General features: G+C 38.5%; 2 protein-coding genes, 1 long non-coding RNA gene and 4 other non-coding genes across 7 annotated transcripts; 6 read left to right on the forward strand and 1 right to left on the reverse strand.

Annotated features, from left to right (window-relative positions):
- Positions 1-1787: 1787 nt before the first annotated feature.
- Positions 1788-5572, reverse strand: mis18a (MIS18 kinetochore protein A). The gene is made up of 5 exons (XM_027137594.2): positions 5243-5572; positions 4168-4234; positions 3952-4074; positions 2935-3037; positions 1788-2103 (listed from the first exon to the last, which is right to left on the reverse strand). The coding sequence occupies exons 1-5, from the start codon at positions 5454-5456 to the stop codon at positions 2023-2025; spliced, it is 588 nt and encodes a 195-aa protein (XP_026993395.1). The 5' UTR covers positions 5457-5572; the 3' UTR covers positions 1788-2022.
- A 7-nt stretch (positions 5573-5579) lies between these two features.
- Positions 5580-6663, forward strand: LOC113637135. The gene is made up of 3 exons (XR_007138743.1): positions 5580-5719; positions 5829-6366; positions 6464-6663. It is a non-coding gene; the product is annotated as an uncharacterized LOC113637135 (long non-coding RNA).
- An 874-nt stretch (positions 6664-7537) lies between these two features.
- Positions 7538-21412, forward strand: eva1c (eva-1 homolog C (C. elegans)). Its single transcript, XM_047805220.1, has 9 exons — positions 7538-7941; positions 8043-8181; positions 9301-9458; positions 9914-10037; positions 10602-10754; positions 18252-18395; positions 19657-19731; positions 19808-19897; positions 20024-21412. The coding sequence occupies exons 2-9, from the start codon at positions 8061-8063 to the stop codon at positions 20404-20406; spliced, it is 1248 nt and encodes a 415-aa protein (XP_047661176.1). The 5' UTR covers positions 7538-7941; positions 8043-8060; the 3' UTR covers positions 20407-21412.
- On the forward strand, positions 12376-12448 carry trnaf-gaa. The gene has a single exon. It is a non-coding gene; the product is annotated as a tRNA-Phe (tRNA).
- On the forward strand, positions 14521-14602 carry trnas-gcu. Its single transcript has one exon. It is a non-coding gene; the product is annotated as a tRNA-Ser (tRNA).
- trnas-gcu lies at positions 15602-15683 on the forward strand. Its single transcript has one exon. It is a non-coding gene; the product is annotated as a tRNA-Ser (tRNA).
- Positions 16714-16795, forward strand: trnas-gcu. The gene has a single exon. It is a non-coding gene; the product is annotated as a tRNA-Ser (tRNA).
- Positions 21413-21630: the final 218 nt, after the last annotated feature.

Genomic DNA, 21630 nt, shown 5'->3' on the forward strand with positions numbered 1-21630 from the left:
GCATGACAATGCCCCATAACCATAGCGAGCATCATGAAGATATGGTTTTCCAAGTTGGAATTTGAGTGTTCCGCACAGAACCCCATCCTCAACCCCACTGAACACCCATGCGATGAACTGGAATGATGACTGCACCTAAGGGTTCTTCAGCCAACATCAGTGCCTGATCTTACTAATGCTTTTGTGGCTGGATGAACAAATCCCCACAGCCACATTCCAAATTCTAATGAAAATCCCAGATGGTTATAGGTTATTATAACAGCAAAGGGGCTTTAAAACTGAAATAAGATATTCACAAACATTTGACATATTTTGATCATATCTTCAGATATATTAATCTTGAGTATCTGAGTTCCAGTATTGACCTAAATGGCTGGATTGTTATTATACAGGATTTGACCTCACAATCTGATCCAGTGATAACACATGTGATGCTTGCTGAGAATTCATCTTAAAGTCATGTAGCTTTGTTAAAAGCATTTTTTCATTTCTCAAGGACATCATTAGCTGAATAAAAACAAGGGCAAACACCATTTCAAAAAAGTACTTCAAAAGGTCAAACCTGATGCTCAGAGCATTAATAATTTCAAAATCAGTGTCCTTGAGATAAAAAAAAAACACCAATCAGACATGACATGACAAAAAGGACTGGACAGCTTAGTTCAGTTACAGGATCTATTCCTTTGTGCAACAGCTACATTGCTTACTGATCGCTTCAAAAGAGAGGTTACCTTCCTCTACCAGCCTGTCTACATTATTTATCGCCACGCAACATGTCCATGCCTGAGTGCATTTGGTTCTTGAGGTGAAGGAGTGAGAGGACATATGTGAGTAGGGAGGTGATCAGTCTGCATCGATCGCACTAAAAAGCACCAAGCATCAGCAGTTCACCTTCAGCAGGACGCAGAGCCCAGACGTAGGGCCAAGCACATTAATCAAAATGACTGTGTGGCGTGCTGGGCAGAATAATGAGACTGGAAGAAAGAAATCCTAGAACAAAGGCTGCAACCCAACATCTGGCCAGTGGTCACAAAAACACACATTATAGCTGCTGGAGGAGCAATGTCTTAATGTGAATTAGGGAACATGCCTCCATATTGGCTTTAGACACATTCTGCAGGTTTATTCTCTCTCTCTTTTTTTACCTTTTCTAACCTGGCAGGTCTTTTTGCCTATTTTGGAACGTGTGTGTGTGTGTGTGTGTGTGAGAGAGAGAGAGAGAGAGAGAGAGAGAGAGAGAGAGAGAGAGAGAGAGAGAGAGTGTGCGTGTGTGTGTAAGAGAGACTGTCTAAGGGAGGGGGTTAGAGAGAAGAGGGAACAGTTGAAGAGGAGAAAGAAAAAACACTCTTGGGGATTAGAGAAGCAGTAACTCCACCCCTCAAGATGACAGACAGGCGAATGAGCGAGCTGGCTGGCTGGTTCTGAATACAGGAAACGGTCAGCACCGTGGTAACAAGCATGCAGCGTAGCAGCCTGTTTCCATGGCAGCCAGGCCTTGGATACAGGCCACTGGTTGGTCTGTGCAGATTGATTTCAACATCCGTGCCGCTGTTGTTATGCTGCTCCAGCTCTCGAGATTGGGAGGGTTCGAGAGGATCTGTCTGCTTTTCTGGCATAAAGTGTTGCTAGGCACATTAGACAGGAACTGTAAACAAAATACTTTGCCACCCCTTTGCTTAAAGATTAGTGAAATTATGAAAACTATGGTGGGGAGGAGGAGGAGACTGAAGTGGGAGGTCTGTTTTAATCCCGAAAATCAACCAAACAAAATGAATAAACAAAAACAATCCAGAAACAATTTTTTTTTACTTAATACACAGGATTACAAAATATGACATGTACATAACAGAAAACAATACACAGAAATAGATAAACAACAACAAAGAACAATAACAATTTATTGTGTGTTACGTGACTTCCCAGATTTTCCACAAACAGATTTTCCAAGTGCGAACAACAACACTGTGGCTTAAACAGAAGACAAACAACCGAAGGACGACTCCGGGATAAGTGCAGCTCTTGTTAAGTCATTCTAGACTTGCACTGGAGGTCAACCTCAATCTCCAAGAGACGCTGTCCTATTGTCACTGCTAGAGATTTTATCTGCAAGACAAAAGATATAAAATAGGATATTGAATAACAGTCTAAATCTTTGCTGATCCCTGCTCTACACTTAACAAAAAATAGGGAATAAAATGGAAGCTGTTATTAAAAGATCATATTAAACCCAATTAAAAACACATGCAAAGTAAATATCTAAAGGCATTTTTTACATTGATTATTCCTAAAGAAGTTCGTCTATGCCATTAAAGGAGACGTGATTAATTACTATATTATGAATAGAAAAGGGAAGTATTTATTTTGGCAGGGAGACTTATTTGTAAGTTAAGTAAATAGTTAATTGATTCAGTGTATCGGGGTGATTTAGGTGCCATCACTGTGCCTTCTTCCTTTCTTGAAATTCTTGAGCAGGTCCTAACAGCTCTTTGTTTGGCTTCAAACAAAGAACTTTTCTCTGCCCAGAAAGAGCGCCATCTGCTGTCTGAGCCCAACAACAGACAAACAGCAGATTTGTGTTCAGACAATATTTACATGGAATAAAATAATATGTTTTTCATATAAAATAAAGCAGACTTGTTTTTAATTCTCTCTCCATCTTCCTCCCTCTGTTGAATAATGTTATTTACATTCAAGAGACAAATCTTCAAGAAAAACATGTACAAATGCTACAGTCAAGGTTCAATTTCTGCTTTTGTTTGTTTTATTTCTATTGATTCTCTCATTAACATCAACTTTGTTGTTAAACCTTGACATACGCACACATAGAAAATAACAGGAGAGAAAATTTACCATGGGAAAAACACTAATGATACACATAATACACTCTCTTTTCAGTTGTGTAAATATATATACATGTTCATTTTACAGGTTTACCTTGGTCAACTGTCGCTCAACATTGTCCATGTACTCGAATGTCACAGGCCTTTCTTCTCTATCCACTGCTGCCACCTGCTGGTCTGGCGAGCCTAAAACATAACTACACAAAAATAATCAAAGGTTAGGTTTAATAGCGGTTAAGAGAAATGAGTATGTACGAGGTAGAAAAAACAGTGATGTATCGCTGATCTTGTATGCCTCATAGCCTAAACAAACAAATATTTGAGACATATCTAAGCTACTAAATAAGTACATAAACAATCAAACAAAAAAACTTTGCTATTTATTTTAATTTTTTTTAATAATTACTGAGATGTCATATGTCACAATTCATGCCTCAACAAAACTCTGTTGTAGCTCACACACCCCAAGGTTTGATGTTTTGTGCTCTGAAATCATCACAGCTGTAAATAGTGATTATTTGAGCTACTATTCTACCTTTCTGTTAGCAAAAAACCAATCCGGCCATTTTCCCCTGATCTCCCCCAACAAGGCATTTCCACTAACAGGACTGCCATTCATTTATATATAGTAAAAAAAAAACTTGTTTGGAGTTAAAAACCATGCCATGGTTAAAGACAAAGTGATCTTTTATTTCCATCATTGTGATGTATAATGTCAACATGAATTGAAGCTGTTAACCCATATCTGCCATATGATTAAAAGAACTTGTTGATGTATTAGGTGTCCCTAATAATGTGCTCATTGAGTGTTCACTTGTTACTGCATCTACTAGCTGCAACATTGTGAAATCTGTCAATTTGCTCAACTATAAGGGCTATGACTCCAAGCACCACCTCTGCTGAGATTTTAGCAGTTTTTTCCTCTAACTCAACTAATTAACAGCCATTACTGAGCTGAAATGTGTGTGCTGGAGCAGGAAAACACTAAAATATGCAGGACAGGGGGTAGTCTATTTTTATTTTACACGAAATATGATTGTGCCATTAGCCATGTGAAAATGGCTGCAAAAATGATCTGTTTTTCCAAGCTGTAACTTGGAACTTAACTTACCTCTCAATATTTTCAACCATGAAGCAGAAAATGGACCTTTTGTAGTCCAGTGACTTTGGAGTGGACACATACATATGTCCTAGGTTGAAGGTGCAACCACGGCAGGTGAGATTCAAAGCAAGGCTAAAAGAAACAGAAAAAGACAAACTGAAAAAAAAAAAAAAAAAAAGATTTCATTTGAACGTCTAAAAATACTTGGAGTAGCAGACATATTACCATCTCAATTCTTCACTTGTGCCAGTGACAAAAGGTTCTTTGCCAATCACAACGTTATCATTAACACCTGAACATAGAAAACAAGTGTCAGGTGAACACAAATGCACTTAAGATAAAAATAAACAAACCAATAAATTAAACCAGGATTTTGAGCTACAGTTTCTGAGCATCCCCATTTTTTTTTTTTTTTTTGAATAATCAGATTATTTAACCTCATCCCTGTTCACAACAGCTGTAGTGTAAGGATGATTTCAACCAGTTCCACTAAATTTTTGGTGGATTAGACTGATAAAGCAGATTAACGTCATTAGGGACAAGTCAAGTCAAGTCGCTTTTTCAAACATATATAGCCGTTGCAGTACACAGTGGAATAAGACAATGTTTCTCCGGGATCATAGTGCTACATAGAACAAAGACAGAGCTATAAGGACTTAAGTTAGTTCTAGCCACATAAAGTGCAGCTGTGCAACCTGGTGCTAACAGTGCAGGCAAATAATACAAGACAATACACAAAAGACAATACACAAAACAACACTGACTAGTGTAAATACTATATGTTCACTCAATATTGCGTGTGCAGAAATACTGGAATGAAGACAGTATTATAGCAGCAGTTACATGAGATATTGTAAAGTATTGTGCAACACAACAATCAACTGAAATGTGAGACAGGATGTGCAAAGAGTAAAATCAGTGTGCAAAAAAGGATGTAAACAGATTGATGGATATATATTGGAAGTGTGTGTATTTGGTGTAGGTCAGTGCAGTCCATACAGCTGATGTGTGCCTTCAAGTGTTTGAGTGTGTGTTGATTGTGTAGTGTTTGTGTGTGTTGTGTTCAGTTCAGTTATTTACGAGTCTGTTGGCTTGTGTAAAGAAACCGTTACAGTCTGATCGTGAGGTCTGATTTACTTGAACTAATTGACCATACTTCATCTAGTCGCCTTACTTTTGTGTTACTTTGTTAAAGCAACTTGTTTATTGTAATCCAACAGTTTCCTTTCTATCAGCAGTGAGTGTGATTCTGTCTGTGGGACCACATGAGGACAGAAGCGTGTTGTATTGATGAACGTACGTTTTAACAGGATCTGGTTGTGCAGGTCGTCGCTGCCGGCCCATGACAGCGAGTCTCCGAACGGAAGCCTGCATTTTCCACACAGAAACACAGCAGGCGCGTCGCTTTCTCCTTCTCCATCATCGTCCACTTTGCTGCTGTCAGCTACAGATAAACCCTCGGAAACCACGTAAGTGTCATCTTTAATGTCACCGCTGCCGATTTGTCTCGCCATTGTATAACTACAAGTATGTTTTGTTTTGTTTTGTTTTGGTTTGGTTTTCTTTAGGATCCACTGACTGCGCGCGCGGATTTATATTTTTCTTCCTCTTTACTTCAGTGATGAATCAGAGCCACTCAGCGCCATCTAGTGCTCTGGAAGACATTTATGCCACAACACAGAAATGAAACAAACAAAATATAAAAAAATATTAAAAGCAAACTGAACTTAACAAATAAAAAAGCTGTACTCATTGTCCATCCTAAAAAACATCTGAGGTGTTTAAACACATATTCATTTCATGCACACATGCAGAGACATAAATTTTTGACAGTGTTTTTCTATAAGCCTTCAGTTCTCTGTGCTTTTATTTTTCTTGCATTATAGATGTATCAGACCAGACTGTAGACCTGTACAATCTGCTGGCAGGTTAAGCGGTTCTCCCTTGTCTTGTGCTTCGCAAACTTTGCTACAATCACAAAATTTTACAGTGCAAACACTTACATGGTTCCACAAATGTTGTGCCACAATGAAAGGACTACACTAATGATCTGCAGCCCCAAGGCATGTGCACCATAGCATGTGCTCTAGCCATCATGACTAAGGTAAGCAGGGCATCCTGGGTCACATGCCTGCTGTTGACTCTTGCATTGCATCATTGGTGGTTTTGCCAGATGAATAGTTAGATTCAGATGTACACTGCCAAAGTGCAGAGCAGGTACAAGGAAGGTATTCTCAAGACAGCTAATGATGTTGCTACATGCGTGGAACAGGCAGGCAACTTGCTAACAATTTCTCTACTCCTGTTGGACTGATTGTTCTAATCATCGACAGTTGAAGGCTTTGTGAAGGACCCGATTGAAACCACACTTCTGGTAGTAGGACTGTAAGATACACCTGTATCTGTCAGTCTAGTCTTTGAATGGTATGGTTATCACAGTCTGCTTTTTGTATTACTTGTTCAAGACAACAACCATCTGCATGTTTTGTGTATAATGTCTTTTGTTTCATCCTGATTACAGATGAAAAAGGAGACAAAGTGAACAACCTCATATTTATACCCCATGGCAACAGGACATGGACAAAGGCAGCAACAGTTTGTGAGAACTGAGATAAAAATAAAAATCGTTTTAGAAGGTTGACAACTTTTTGCATCTTTCCATTATTGCATACTATTGTTGAATTTATTTTTTTTTATTGGACATATGCAAAGGCAATTTGGTTTGGACCATCCTGTGTAATATATTTATACAATTGTTTTTTGACATATATATTTTTTAAACTTTGTAGGTATTTTTCATTCTGAATGTAAATCTACAGTGCTTTAGCAATAGTCAAATAATTTAAGATTTAAATAATATAGCAATACAACAAGGATGCAATGATCAGAAACACTAAATTTGTTTCTATAGTGTCTTTATAGGCCTGAAAGTTCATTCATTCATCTTCTACCGCTTATCCGAACTTCTCGGGTCACGGGGAGCCTGTGCCTATCTCAGGCGTCATCGGGCATCGAGGCAGGATACACCCTGGACGGAGTGCCAACCCATCACAGGGCGGCCTGAAAGTTACTAAATTATATTTAGTGCATAGTATGCGAATAATGCGTTATGTTGACTGATACAGTTTGTGCACATGGAAACAGGACACAACATGCTTGAAAGCAGGCTGGCTTTTGTCGAAAGTCTGATATTGATATCATATGGAAAATGGAAGAACGGCAGAATGGAGGCAACCAGGTTTATGGTTCAGTCCAAGTCATCAGGTTTCCTTTCTTCCACCAAAAACAGGCAGGTTGATGGACTGGTAAATGTTGGGCAGATGTTGGGTAAATTTTGGGTAAATTAAGTTTTGGGCAAGTAAGTGCTTGGCATCCCATCTAGTGAAATGAATGAAAAATGGGGTAAATTTTATCAGCAGGTCCTTTCTACAAAATAAAATATAAAAATATCTACTGACATTTATCATTTTAGTCTTTAGCAAAATAATTATAAATTAAATGTAATGATAAATACTGTATGCCGTGTGGGCGTGGTTTCCGAAGCCACTATGATGCTTTATGCAAACTACCCTACTCCACTTTAGCCTATAATCATGGGAGGCACTCAGAGCCACGCCTCCTAAAACACTAAGCGAAAGTTAGGTTATTATTTTATAGTGTATTTACGGTCCAGTCGATGTGACGCTCACAGCTGAACTCATCTCTAGCGGAAAAGCCATGAAATCCACCTGACTCGCTGGGAAACGACCTTTTCAGGAGACCTTTCACTTGTTGCGCACTTGTTATTTTCTCCCATTGGGACCGAGTTACATTGAAACATGCGTGTTTGTGTCACAAGCGGATGTTCTGCGTCCGAGCTCACGGTTTGTCTGGATTTCTTAATGCACCACGTCTGAAACGAGCCATAAATGACCCTGAAGCTACAAGAACCGGACAGCTGTGAAGGAATGAAAGGCTTCATTACACAGGTGAAGCTATGAGAACATCCGTGAGCTAAGCGTAGGCGTGCTTTCTTTCTCTTTTCTCTAAAAAATAAATAAATAAATAATTGGAATTCTGGATAGACTCCATCCTGGATGGTTTTAATGGATTTTTAATAGAAACTAGTTAACACGAGCATGATGGAGTCCTCGAGCGGCTGCAGGTCCCACAGAGCCACCGGCGGCTGGAGCTTTCACCTCCTCTACAGTGTCCTCCTCCTGTGGAGTGACCAAATGCATGGACTCTCCGACTTCTCAAGTTAGTACAGGACACTTCTTACTGACATGATGACATAGACAAAGGCTGACAGTTTATAATATGATCAAGTTGTTTGTGATGAAGAAAAAAATAACACCGATAAAGAGATTAAAGGGATGAGTCATGAGTTGGGATAAAAATCCCACCCAGCAAAATCCCCACTGCTGTTTTAACCCTTTCAGCATGGAAATCAACTCTGTATTACAGGGTATAAGCTAATAAAAGCAATCTTGGTTCATCATTATACATGATAAGTAAATAATAACACTTATTTTTAAGTAATGAAATTGGTAGCTTAATGATTTCATCAACAAAAAAAGTGATAAGTAATAGTGAGTGCTGAGGGACTCTAGGATTGTAGTTGGTGTGAAAAATGTAGAGCTTTGAGAGAGAACTCACTGATGCCTTTTACCAAGCAGTAATTGAGAGTTTAATCAGATACTGGATTACAGTATTGTTTGGGAATCTATCTGTGCAATCGAGATCAAAGCTGATACGAATGATACATACTACTTGGGAAATTATAGGACACGCTAAGAGGATTGTCTGTGACTTTTCCCATGTTTAGAATATGGAGTATGAGTTGTTGCCTTCTGGCAGGAGGTTCAGATTTCCTCGCTGCAGATTAAATAGATTTAAAAACTCCTTTATTCCAGTGTCTGTGAAGTTGTTAAAAAGGGGAAGGATATTGTTGCTATATTATGTATTCAATATTTTGTGAATTGTATCTGTTTAATGTGTGTACTGTATGAGTGCAGCATGGGTGATGGCCCAAGACAAATTTCCCTACTGGGGACAATAAAAGTTTACCTTACCTTACCTTATATTCTTCTTCTTGTGGCAACAAAAGCAGCATAGTGAATTACATAAATGCAACGATAGCATACTGATAAATAAAAACAATACACTATCATATATCAAATCAATATCCTATTATAAATGTATTATATCATTCGTAATTTTTAGCACAAATTAATTGGAATGACAAGCCTGCGCACGTAAACACAGAAAGGTGTCCAGGTGAAATTCACTGCTGCTTAGAGAATACCTCATGAGCTAGAAGCTTTTTTCAGTGCAAAATATTTCTTTGTGCAGTTCTTATTTGTTTATGTTGTTTAGCTTATTTATTCAGGATCATTATCAGTCACTCAGCACATGCTCGTGATGGTGAGCCACTGCTGCTTTCTTGCCCACGCCACTCCACCATCTCTGTGCAGTCTGCGTTCTACAGACCTCATGCACCTCTCACCCACTGCAATGCACCTACAGCACTGCAGGTGAGAGCTTTCAGTCATGCACATCAACATCTGCAGGTTTGAATTAATTCTGCTGTGTTAGATTTATGCCCCGGTTCACACAGCTTGAGTATACTTAGTGTAAACTTTGTAGGAGTTCACCAATGCATGTGCTGAATAAACATCTCTTCAACTTAGTTAATTTTTATTGTGTTCAATTAACTTTCACTGTGTGGTATGAACAATGGTCACAGTATTATAGATATTCTTTAAAAAAACCCAAGTGTTAAAAAACACTACCTACTTGGGAAAGTTAGTAGAATACAGAGTGGAGTACAATAATTCTATTCTAATATTTTCACCATATGTACAGTACCATTGTATATAAAGAGCAAGAACCATAAGTATAGAGCAAAAATGAGGACTGTCTACACAATGTTCTGAGGTGGGTAACTAATGCTGCAGTACTACAGTTTAACATTTTTTACCCCAAACAGAAGATGCTATCAGAATGCCAAGGCCGGAGAAACTGTCAAGTCTTGGTTAATTACCGTATGTTTGGCAGTGACCCCTGTCCTGAAACCACCAAAGACCTTCATGTATCATACAGCTGCAAACCCAGTGAGTACAAACCATGTGTGTTAGATACACTTATTTTTAAAGAAACACTTGTGCACCTACTTATTCATGTAGCTAACCAGTCAGCTAATAATATATTTGTGGTGTAGTGCATAAAATAATTGTGAATTGTGAGAACAGCCAAAAAGGATAATCTGGGACTCTCTGCACACCTCGTAAAACAACTGCTTCATCTCGAATGCAAGCAATATTATGGATGATCTCTCACTTATGCCTTGCTCTGCTGTTATATGTTGCACAATGGTCTTGGAGAAATTGTGTGTACTAGCTATATAGAGGAATGACAGTAAAGCATACTTGACTCAAACTGACCTTTTTTTCCCCAAACTAAACGAAGGGAAGAAAAAACTGAATATTAAGGTAAGGTTTTGACCTTCAAAACTGAATATTAAGGGAAGGTTTTGACATTCATCTGCATGAGTATATGCTTTGCTCTTCTGCTACTGATTTGATAATTGCATTAATGAGCAGGTGTGTGCAGGTGTTCCCAGTAAACTGGCTGTTGAGTCATATTCTCTCTTACTAATTAAGCTGTGCCCATTTCAGCGGAAAATAAAAACAGTACAAGATGCGAGGGTGATCAAATGTTGCTTCACTGTAAGTACCCAAAGTTGCTGAACATCTACTCGGCTGTGTATGGGCGGGAACTGGGAGAAAAAGCAGCTTGTCTTACAAAGGAAGAGCAACCACCTCCCTTTGGTGAGTCAGTCTCAGTCCAAATATCTTAATAAATTGCTCCTATTTTTTTAAGATATCATCTCACTTAACCAAAAGCTTGACAGACTGGCCCATATAATTTTACTTATCATTAAAACCACTGAGAGATAGGGTTGCAAAGGGGTGGAAAATGTCCAGGAATTTACAGGAATTCATTAGAAATTTGGATAAAATTATATAAACTATCATATACAAACATAAATATAAACATTTTGTTTGTACATAAGCTGGCATGCATTCAATGTAATACAGATTTTAAAAAAAAAAGGACATTTTGACAACACTGGCTGAGGTGAAGTGTATCCACACATGAGTGTGTGTGTGGCATAGTTCTATAGAATAAGATTGAAAAAACCTGTAAAAACACTTATGCATTGCACAGATATATAAATAATTAGTTGAACAAGGGGAATATTTTGAATATTTTACAATTGATGCAAATGAATAGAAATAGGCTAGATGAATGAATACTCCACAATCAGCGTGTTTGCTAAAACAAACTAGAACCTAGTATATACACAATAGTTCAGTCAAAAGTTTCGACAAATGACAATCTTTTTTCCTGTTTTAAGCATCTTAAACATGCTTAAGTCTGATTTATTTCTAAGATAAAGAAAAAACAGTAATATACAATTAAAAATGTAACTTTTATTAAGCAAAAAATCCTGAAAATAATAACAGGTTATAAAAATTATGAAGAGCACAACAACAGAAATCAGAATGCTGAGAAATCAGGATATTAGAATGATTTCTGAAAGATCATGTGACTGAAGATTGGTCAAATGGCTGATGAAAATTCAGCTTTGCATCACAGAAATACATTTTAAAGTATATTAAATCAGTATTTATAATGTATTTCCCAAACGGTTTTGTCCTGTATTTTTAAACAAATGCAGGCTTGATGAGCATAAGAGACATCTTTCTTAAACATTAAATATAGTAATGTGTCCAAACTTTTGACCAGTACTGGCTAACATAGAGGATAGAAGAAGCTTGACCTAACTAGCCTCATAAATTGTCAACAGAATAGTACTAGCTTACATGTAGTGGTTGGCTAGCTACTGTATAAACACATTTTGGTGTTTGCTAAATAAACTTTAATATCATAGATAAAATATATTTACCAAAGCAATATCGAAACTTAATTGATGTTGAAAGGCCTCTCCCTCTGCCTTCCAGGCTCTGACTACCACAAAAATATGGAGTAAGTTTTACTGATTGAGGGAGATAGTCTTTTTTATACAGTTTTTTATTATCTTGCATAAATGTCTGCTCAGTCAATATTTGTATTTACAATGGTATACTTATGTTGCACAATTGCTTACACAAACCAAAAGGAATTTTTAAACTTTATGTAATATGTAAATACTTTATGTAAATACTTACCAAGTTGTATTGATAAATGTGCAGGATAGATATTCGATTGCTATTGCAGTAAATCTGGTTGTTTTAAACAAGAATATCCTGCAAGATTTTTTTTCAAATACTTTAAAGTTCCCTGTTATAGGCTAAACTGCAATTTTGTGAATTCCCAGTTAATCCAATTAATTCCTATATGTTTCCATTAATTAGCATATTTTTTCGTGGGGATTAACAACAGGCAGCCGAAATAGCTCAGTTGGGAGAGCGTTAGACTGAAGATCTAAAGGTCCCTGGTTCGATCCCGGGTTTCGGCAATTGGTTTCTTTGGATACAGGTGGCATAAATTATCCTTAAGCTATATCGTCTAGGGAGCACCAATGAACTTTGCAAAGCCCTTGTACTTTGGATCTTGGTGTTCTTGACCAGATCATTTTTAAGCCCGTTTAGTACACCCTTGCAAAACACCTAGACCCAGGGCTAGATATTCACACCCCACTCTAGCACAGACCAGGTGAAAAGCCTTCGGTGTGCAACAAACAAAGGTCAGCGATGAGGGTGGGATTCAAACACCCGAAGGGTGTTGGAGCGCTACAATTAAAAACCCTATTCTCTTCAGAGTGTACTTTGTATGCCTTTCTGACAGGCGAGGTGGCTGAGAAGTTAAGGCGATGGAATGCTAATCCATTATGCTCTGCACGCATGGATTCAAATCCCACCCTTGTCACTGACCTCCTCTTTACTGCAACACATTTACGGCATTTGGCAGACGCCCTTATCCACATGGCTTAGGGCGGTGTGCTGAAGGTATGCAAAGGCATCCTAGGTAGAGCAGTTGGGACGGTATGCGAGCTGAAGTGAGGGATTAATCTGACTACCTGTTCCCTAACTTCGTGCAGAGTGGGCTGTGATAAGCTAGCACTGAGTCTGCAACGTTGGGCTGTATTTCCGTGGTGGTTGGACAAAAATGCTTGTTAGTTCACATGAGCGCTGCCAACAATAAGCTAACAATAAGGCCAATAAACTTTGCAAAGCATCGTGGAGTCTTGTAAACACAAAGGCTTTACAAAGGGTGACAGTAGGGCTGGGCGATAAAACGATAAGGATATGTATCGCAATAGACACGTGATCAATATCAATAAAAAATGTGTTTGATAAAACTTCTTTTTTCTTCTTTCTGATATTTTTTCTTCTTTTTCTTTTCGGAAAAAAAGGAAATGTAATTTTTATTACCGTTCTTTTAAAGGTAGGGTCTCCGATGTTTGAGAAATGCTTCAGAACCTGAGTCGGAACAAAAAAAAAAATCAAAACAAACGTGTAGCCAATGAGCAGAAAGGGGCGGGTCTTGTCAATATGGGCGGAGAGAGTGTTCATTGCGCATGTGTGACATTATCAGAAAGCGGTTTTAGCATTGACATGGAGGATAAAAACAAAGAAAGAAAGCAAAGAAAGGCTTACAATAAGGCAAGAAGTAGGACCCGTGTTAGTATAGGATCAGCTTTCCAGCGCTGGAGAGAACTGAAGGAGCAGGAAGTTGGCTGCATATGCACAGATTCGAGTTTCCCGAGTCAATAACTCCTGAGCTAAATGCTGTTACTACACAAATACCTCTTTTCTATCGTAGTAATGTAGCGAGGCAGCTACAAGCACATTTTGCTAGTAACAGCGTTTAGCTCAGGAGTTATTGACTCGGGAAACTCGAATCTGTGAATATGCGGCCAAATGAGTGCCACAGCGAGCGAGAAAATTGTAAATAAAAGAGGAAAAGGCAGCTCACCAGTATGGCAGTTTTTTGGATATTATAAGTCTGACCATAATCACACCGATGTCATCTGCAAATTATGCAATAGCACTTTTTCTCAGGATTTATATTTAACACTGCACTATTTTATTACACCTTATTAAGCATTTCTTACATTTTCTTTCATTTTGAACCTTAAATGTTAAGAGATATTTGTTAAGTGTTCATTGTGACTAACCCTAGACTTAGGTTTACATTTTAATTATTTGAGTTTTCCATGGTTGTTGACATTTCTTAATAACTGAGGGGATTATGATCAGAGGATGGTTTAGTTTAAAATAAAAATGTTTAAATGTAATATATTTTTCTCCTGGTCCTTATTTTAAAGGGGTCATAAAAATATCAATAATTATTTATGTGGCTAGGACTACTTACTAAGTCCTCAGCTCTGTCTTTGGTTTATGTAGCACCATGGTCCTGAAGAAACGTTGTCTCATTTCACTGCGTACTGCAACAGCTGTATATGGTTAAAATGACAATAAAAAGCTTCTTGAATTGACTTGTTCTCGACAAGACCATTTTTAAGCCCATTTGGAGTAAGGAGTGCTCCCCATTCTTTCAGAGCGTGCTTTGGAAGCTTTTCTGCCAGACGAGGTGGCCGAGAGGTTAAGGTGATGGACTGCTAATCCATTGTGCTCTGCACTCGTGGGTTCAAATCCCACCCTTGTTGCTGACCCCCTTTGTTTGTTGCACACCAAAGGCTTTTCACCATAAGGCTTTGAATTTAAGTCTGCAGTCTTTTTGGAGGCATGGGATCAAATCCCACCACTGCCAGGCAAGCTTTTCAAGGCACTGATTAAGCTTCCTACCTGTTCCCTGACTCCGTGCTAGAGTGGGGTGTGATAAGCCGGCACTGGGTTTGCAACTTTGGGCCGTATTGTATGCTGTTTGGACACAGATGCTTGTTAGATCACATGAGCTTCGCCAACAAGTGGCTAAGGCTATGGAGATTCAATAAAGTTTGCAAAGCATTGCAAAGGAACTCACATGCTCTCACTATCTTCCATCCTGTTGGCCCTCTTTGGAGGCAGGGGTTTAAATCCCACTGCTCTCTGGGAAACTTTTCAAGGCACCACTTAAGCTTCCTACCGCTTTCATGGGTCAGTGCTAGAGTGGGGTGTGATAAGCTAGCACTGGATCTGCATCTTTCGCAACTTTGGACCGTATTTCATTACTGGTTTGGCACAGATACTTGTTAGTTCACATAAGCTCCGCCAACAAGAGGCTAAGGCAATGGAGGGCCAATAAACCGTCCAAACCCGCCAATAAACAAAAAGCATTGTGGGTTCTTGGCAACACAAAGGCTTTTCAATGGTTGTGGCACCCATGCCTTCCAGATATGAAAGATTTACCAGACTGAAAGAAACACTAACTTGCATCCTGTAGCCAAAGTAGCTCAACTAGGAGAGCTTTAGACTGAAGCTCTATGCATCCCTGGTTTGATCCTGTGTTTTGACAACTGGTTTGGTCAGACACAGGTGGCGTAAGTCTGATCCTCAAGCTGTATTGGCTAGGGAACCCCAATGAACTTTGCAAAGACCTTGTGACTTTGGATCTTAGTGTTCTCAACAAGACCATTTTTAAGCCCATTTGGAGGAAGGCGTGGCATTGTAGAATAACATTTACATACTCCATTCTTTCGGAGCTTGCTTGGGAAGCTTTTCTGCCAGACGAGGTGGCCGAGAGGTTAAGGCGATGGACTGCTAATCCATTGTGCTCTGCACTCGTGGGTTCAAATCCCACCCTTGTCGCTGACCCCTTTGTTAGTTGCACACCAAAGGCTTTTCACCTTTCACCTGGTCTGTGCTAGAGTGCACTTGAGCAGAGTATTACTTAGTAGATACAGATCCAGTGCTAGCTTATCACACCCCACTCTAGCACTGACCCATGAAAACCGTAGGAAGCTTTTCACCTGGTCTGTGCTAGAGTGGGGTGTGAATATTTAGCACTGGGTCTAGGTGTTTTGCAAGGGTGTACTAAGTAGTGGGGTGTGATAAGCTGGCACTGGGTTTGCAACTTTGGGCCGTATTGTATGCTGTTTGGACACAGATGCTTGTTAGATCACATGAGCTTGGCCAACAAGTGGCTAAGGCTATGGAGAGTCAATAAAGTTTGCAAAGCATTGCAAAGGAACTCACATGCTCTCACTAGCTTCCATCCTGTTGGCCCTCTTTGGAGGCAGGGGTTTAAATCCCACTGCTCTCTTGGAAACTTTTCAAGGCACCACTTAAGCTTCCTATGGCTTTCATGGGTCAGTGCTAGAGTGGGGTGTGATAAGCTAGCACTGGATCTGCATCTTTCGCAACTTTGGACCGTATTTCCATACTGGTTGGACACAGATAATTGTTAGTTCACATAAGCTCCGCCAACAAAAGGCTAAGGCAATGGAGGGCCAATAAACCGTCCAAACCCGCCAATAAACAAAAAGCATTGTGGGTTCTTGGCAACACAAAGGCTTTTCAATGGTTGTGGCACCCATGCCTTCCAGATATGAAAGATTTACCAGACTGAAAGAAACACTAACTTGCGTCCTGTAGCCAAAATAGTTCAGCTTTAGACTGAAGCTCTCTGCATCCCTGGTTTGATCCTGTGTTTTGACAACTGGTTTGTTCAGACACAGGTGGCATAAGTCTGATCCTCAAGCTGTATTGGCTAGGGAACCCCAATGAACTTTGCAAAAACCTTGTGACTTTGGATCTTAGTGTTCTCAACAAGACCATTTTTAAGCCCATTTGGAGGAAGGCGTGGTGGGTTCGTGGTTGGGAAGCTCTTCTGCCAGACGACGAGGTGGCCGAGAGGTTAAGGCGATGGACTGCTAATCCATTGTGCTCTGCACTCGTGGGTTCAAATCCCACCCTTGTCGCTGACCCCCTTTTTTTGTTGCACATCGAATCTTTTCACCTGGTCTGTGCTAGAGTGGGGTGTGTATATTTAGCACTGGGTCTAGGTGTTTTGCAAGGGTGTACTAAGTAATACTCTGCTCAAGGGCATTGTCTTTAGGAAGCTTGCATGGTACAGCCTTTGTACACAGGTCCCTCGTTACTAAGGTTTAGATGTCGGTAGTGTGGCTGAGTCATCTAAGGCATTGAATTTAAGTCTGCAGTCTTTTTGGAGGCATGGGTTCAGATCCCACCACTGCCAGACAAGCTTTTCAAGACACTGATTAAGCTTCCTACCTGTTCCCTGACTCCGTGCTAGAGTGGGGTGTGATAAGCTGGCACTGGGTTTGCAACTTTGGGCCGTATTCTATGCTGTTTGGACACAGATGCTTGTTAGATCACATGAGCTTCACCAACAAGTGGCTAAGGCTATGGAGAGTCAATAAAGTTTGCAAAGCCTTGTGGGGTCTTGGCAACACAAAGGCTTTACAATGGTTGTGGCTCACATGCTTTCTAAATATGAATCTTAGATCATGTGACACTGAAGTAAAATTTCTTAGCATTCTGATTTGGGTTGTTGTGCTCCTCATAGTTTTATATAACCTGTAATAATTTTTCAGTATTGTTTGCTTAATAAAAGTTATATTTTAAATGAAATGTAATAATATTGAACAATATTACTGTTTTAAGAAATATGATTAAAGAAATCAGGCTTAAATGAGCATAAGACTCTTCTTTCAAAAGTTCAAAAGTCATTTGTCCATACTGAGCAATTGTATAAACTAGGTTCTAGTTTGTTTTAGCAAACACGCTGATTGTGGAGTATTTATTCATTTAACCTATTTCTATTGATTTGCATCAATTGTAAAATATTCAAAATATTCCATTTGTTTAACTAATTATTTATAGATCTGTGCAATGCATAAGTGTTTTTACAAGTTTTTTCAAGAATTATTTTATAGAACTATGCCACACACACCATCTCATGTTTTGGATACATTTCACCTCAGCCAGCGTTGTCAAAATGTCTTTTTTTTTAAAATATGTATTAGGCTGAATGCATGTCAGCTTACATCCAAACAATATGTTTATATTTATGCTTTTATACGCTACAGTTTATATCAATTTCCAGAAATGTCTAATTAATTCCCATAAATTCCCGGTAAGTTTCCAACTTCAAATATTTCCAAAAATTCCCAGATGAAGTTTCTGGGAATTCACTGCAAATTTTCCACAATATGCATGGAACCAGACACAAAAAATGTCTGATGATCCTCTTGAAGGCAGAATTATTTTGATTTCATCCACAGGTCAAAACTGATTAACTGATACTCTTAAAATGGGCCAGACAAAACAAAAGTTTAACAATAGTTCTCCAATCTCTCGCATCTTAAGATGAATTGCGTTTTAACTGTGTTCATGTTGATTTGTGTTTAACAGATTGCTTGTATTATGGAGCCCTGGACACGGTAAACAAATTGTGCTACGGAAAGCAGCGATGCCTTTTTATCATTAACGATCAGCAATTCAGAAATCCCTGCACACCCGAAACAAAGAAGTACCTCACTGTTATCTACTCATGTGGTATGGATTTAAGCAATATTTGGTAAAATGAAATATATGTAAAGCTTTGATTTAGTTTACGAGTTCCACTACCGTAGTGCTGTAGGTTATAGTACATTACTCTATATCAGCAGTTATCAAACAGGGTGCTCACAGGATGATTTCACTGGGTCATGAGAGTATATCGTGATTACAATAAAAATTAAAAATATTTTTTAATATTACTATATTACTAATATTATTATATATAGTCCAAATAAATAATTTCTTATGTTTTAAGACAGAACTGATTAAAGTGTTTGAAAAATATTTTGTGAAATATGACCTCACTGTGTGGCAACTGGCTTAGTATAACTAAAATGCTGGAAAAAGCAGAAATGGATAAATTTGTAATTCTTAAATCTAAAATCTAAAAAATGCTGAGGAAATGAGGGGTTGTCTGCTTGAGCTGTCTAAAACATGTATTTCTACTAAACATAAGAGTAAGAACACGCCTGATCAAAGTAGGAAACTTCAGAAATATCTAGAAGAGATGGATTCACATGCTCTATAGTCAACACCAATGAAAGTATGAAACCTGGAAAAAATGCGAAGACATCTGGAGACAAAGCCTAGTTTTGTTTAATGTTTGTGTATACTGTGGTATACATATAGTGATGGTCACAGGTTCTTGGTCTTGATCAAGGAGTCGTGTGCTTAAAAGTTTAAAAACCACTACTCTGTATGTTCATTGTTTACAAGTGTGGGAATGTGAAGTTGCAGGAACCCCATGTTTTTTCCCCCTTATCTATATGTTTTCTTCCTGAAGCACCATGATGAAAATAAAAATGCATGCTGGTTAGAAATAGAGGCAGAGAAAGCACAAGCCATTAGGAGACTTCATGTGCTTCCTGTAGGACTTCCACCAATTGGTTAAAATAACAAGCTGTTGTTTCTGATTGGCATTGACTCTAAAAGGAGAATAGGATTACTCATCAGCCTCTGTAGATGGTGTATTTCCTTGCCAGAGTGATTCATCAGGTGGAACTATGAGAGTTGTTAAAAGTTCACCCTGTGCTCTTTGAACAGTGGATATTTAATTTCATTTAAATTAACTGTGATTTAACCTTCATTTGCTTTTCTTTCATAGAGTAACATATCTAGTTTTTTACAAGGTCATTTTACAATTTTTTTTAAAAACTGTATAAAATCGTTTATTTACTGTATGAATACACAATTATGGCCATTTCGTCCTTACTGTTGATAACACAATACACTTCCATTTTTCCTATTCTATTGACAGTTCCACAGAGTTTACTCAAAGAGGCTGACCCCAACTTTTTCCAAACTACAATTCCCCAGGAGACCACCAAAGCTGGTAAGTACAGTACATGTAGAAATTATTCGTGGATCTGATTCATGTAATCTGTATAATGATTAATTTGCATTCACAGGGAAGCTTCCTGATGTCAGAGAGTCCAGATTCCCAGTTAAAAATGGCATCCTTGTGAGCAACTCTCTCATGGCATATGGATACATTAAAGGTAAAGCAAGTCTGGGTTTTCTAGTTCAAAACTCTGTTACATGCATTCCTTTAGTAGATAATTTCATTCAAAAACCATTAAATAGTCCTGAGTACTAATAAAATGAAGTTTTACTTAATATTATAGAACATCCTGAAAAGGCTGGCCTTCTCTTTGTCTCGAGTGTGTGTATGGGACTGTTCCTTGTGTTGCTGGCCATCTCTATGAGGATAACCTGTAGCATGCATCACGAAGGAACAAGCAGTCTAAACAAGAACTCCGACACTGTGGAACCAAAAGTAGAAAAAGATGATGAGGATGATGATGAAGACAGCGATAGTGAAGAGTCTGAGCCATTGATGGACAGCTCAATGATGTCAGAGTTAGGCAGGAAAGTTTATTGTTGGGAAGAGGCGATGTACACGACTGAGGCGGCGGAACTGATCGAGAGGCTGGAACGACGAGAGATGATCATCCAAGAGATCGGGATGAATGCATACCTCAATGGCACTTCCTGCACGCTGCACTGATACACACTGGCTAAATACATGAATACAGGTGAAGGTGCAGAAATGAGAATGTAGAAGTTTAAATGAATCCTCGGCCAGCTTGATCACCGTGTGGTCATTGAACAAGCAGATTTATTACCTGTGCATCTTCCACAATATTTTGTATGCCTTTTATTAAAACTATTTACACTTATTTAATACTGAACAAAAGACAGTACTTTAATAAATATTAAATCTCCAAAGGACCCAAACTTTAATGCAAATGCATTATGATTCTTTATTTCACAGTTTAAAGAGTTTTCAGCTTTAAATCTGATACAAAAAAGTAAAGATCGCATATCAGCTCAAATGTCACCTGAATCCGCTTTTCAGATAACTCATTTTTATATAAATCACCCGTCACATTAAAGTTATATGGTTCTTTAACAGAGCATTTGGTGCCGTTATAGCGATCTGTGCATAAAATAATTTTTATTTATTTATCTATCAAAAGGTTCTTCTCTCGCTACATATTATTAATAGCATAAACACAGGCTCTATTCCATTTCAGACTTTAGCTGGAATGGCAATGTTTGTCAACTTTTATAAACTTTGTTTCATATATATTTCCTGATTACATCAACACAAGTTCATTTACATTAGACCCTGAATAGATTCTGAATCTGATTCTGAACTTCCTGAACAGGAGTTATTTTTAGCAATAACTTGTTGCTTATAGGCTACAGAAAACATTATATATTTATAGCCCTACGACAAAAATGGTTTCAATTTAGCCTAAATGCCAAATATGTTAATGGCCTTGTCTTATTTGGCAAAAACAGAATAGCATCAACTGTTTTTAGGCGATTCCGTCATGTCTCTAAAACACGGCCTACTGCACTAAATGAGCGCTCGCTCACACTGCTTGTTGCAGGAACTCAATCTTGTTTCTCCCAAAATGAGAGCAAATTTTTCTCTCATACTTAGAGTATGTAGTTCATATTTGCATAATTAATGACTTGTGCCTAAGTCACCCACCCGCTACCCACCCGAAATGATTAAAATGCTTAATCAAATATTTTTTTATTACCTGACTCTTTATATAACCACAAATTGCGCATAACAAACACAAAGATAAAAAATAATTTGCTTTGAACTACTACCACAATAACACCATAACAAAGCCGTTAAATGACCTGTTTCCCCGAAGGCTTGTGATGCAACTTCCTGCCTGTAAACAGAACTGGCTTTCAGTGAACCCAGTGG

Source organism: Tachysurus fulvidraco, chromosome 20 (assembly GCF_022655615.1).
Source record: "Tachysurus fulvidraco isolate hzauxx_2018 chromosome 20, HZAU_PFXX_2.0, whole genome shotgun sequence".
Classification (NCBI taxonomy): Eukaryota; Metazoa; Chordata; class Actinopteri; order Siluriformes; family Bagridae; genus Tachysurus; species Tachysurus fulvidraco.

Coding starts and splice junctions, on each gene's coding strand:
- eva1c (XM_047805220.1), top strand. CDS start 8,061: ATGATGGAGTCCTCGAGCGGCTGCAGGTCCCACAGAGCCACCGGCGGC. Junction 9,459..9,913: donor ATGCACCTACAGCACTGCAG/GTGAGAGCTTTC, acceptor TACCCCAAACAG/AAGATGCTATCAGAATGCCA. Junction 10,755..18,251: donor AGAGCAACCACCTCCCTTTG/GTGAGTCAGTCT, acceptor TGTGTTTAACAG/ATTGCTTGTATTATGGAGCC.
- mis18a (XM_027137594.2), bottom strand. CDS start 5,456: ATGGCGAGACAAATCGGCAGCGGTGACATTAAAGATGACACTTACGTG. Junction 4,235..5,242: donor CAACCAGATCCTGTTAAAAC/GTACGTTCATCA, acceptor TTCTATGTTCAG/GTGTTAATGATAACGTTGTG. Junction 3,038..3,951: donor ATGGTTGAAAATATTGAGAG/GTAAGTTAAGTT, acceptor ATTTTTGTGTAG/TTATGTTTTAGGCTCGCCAG.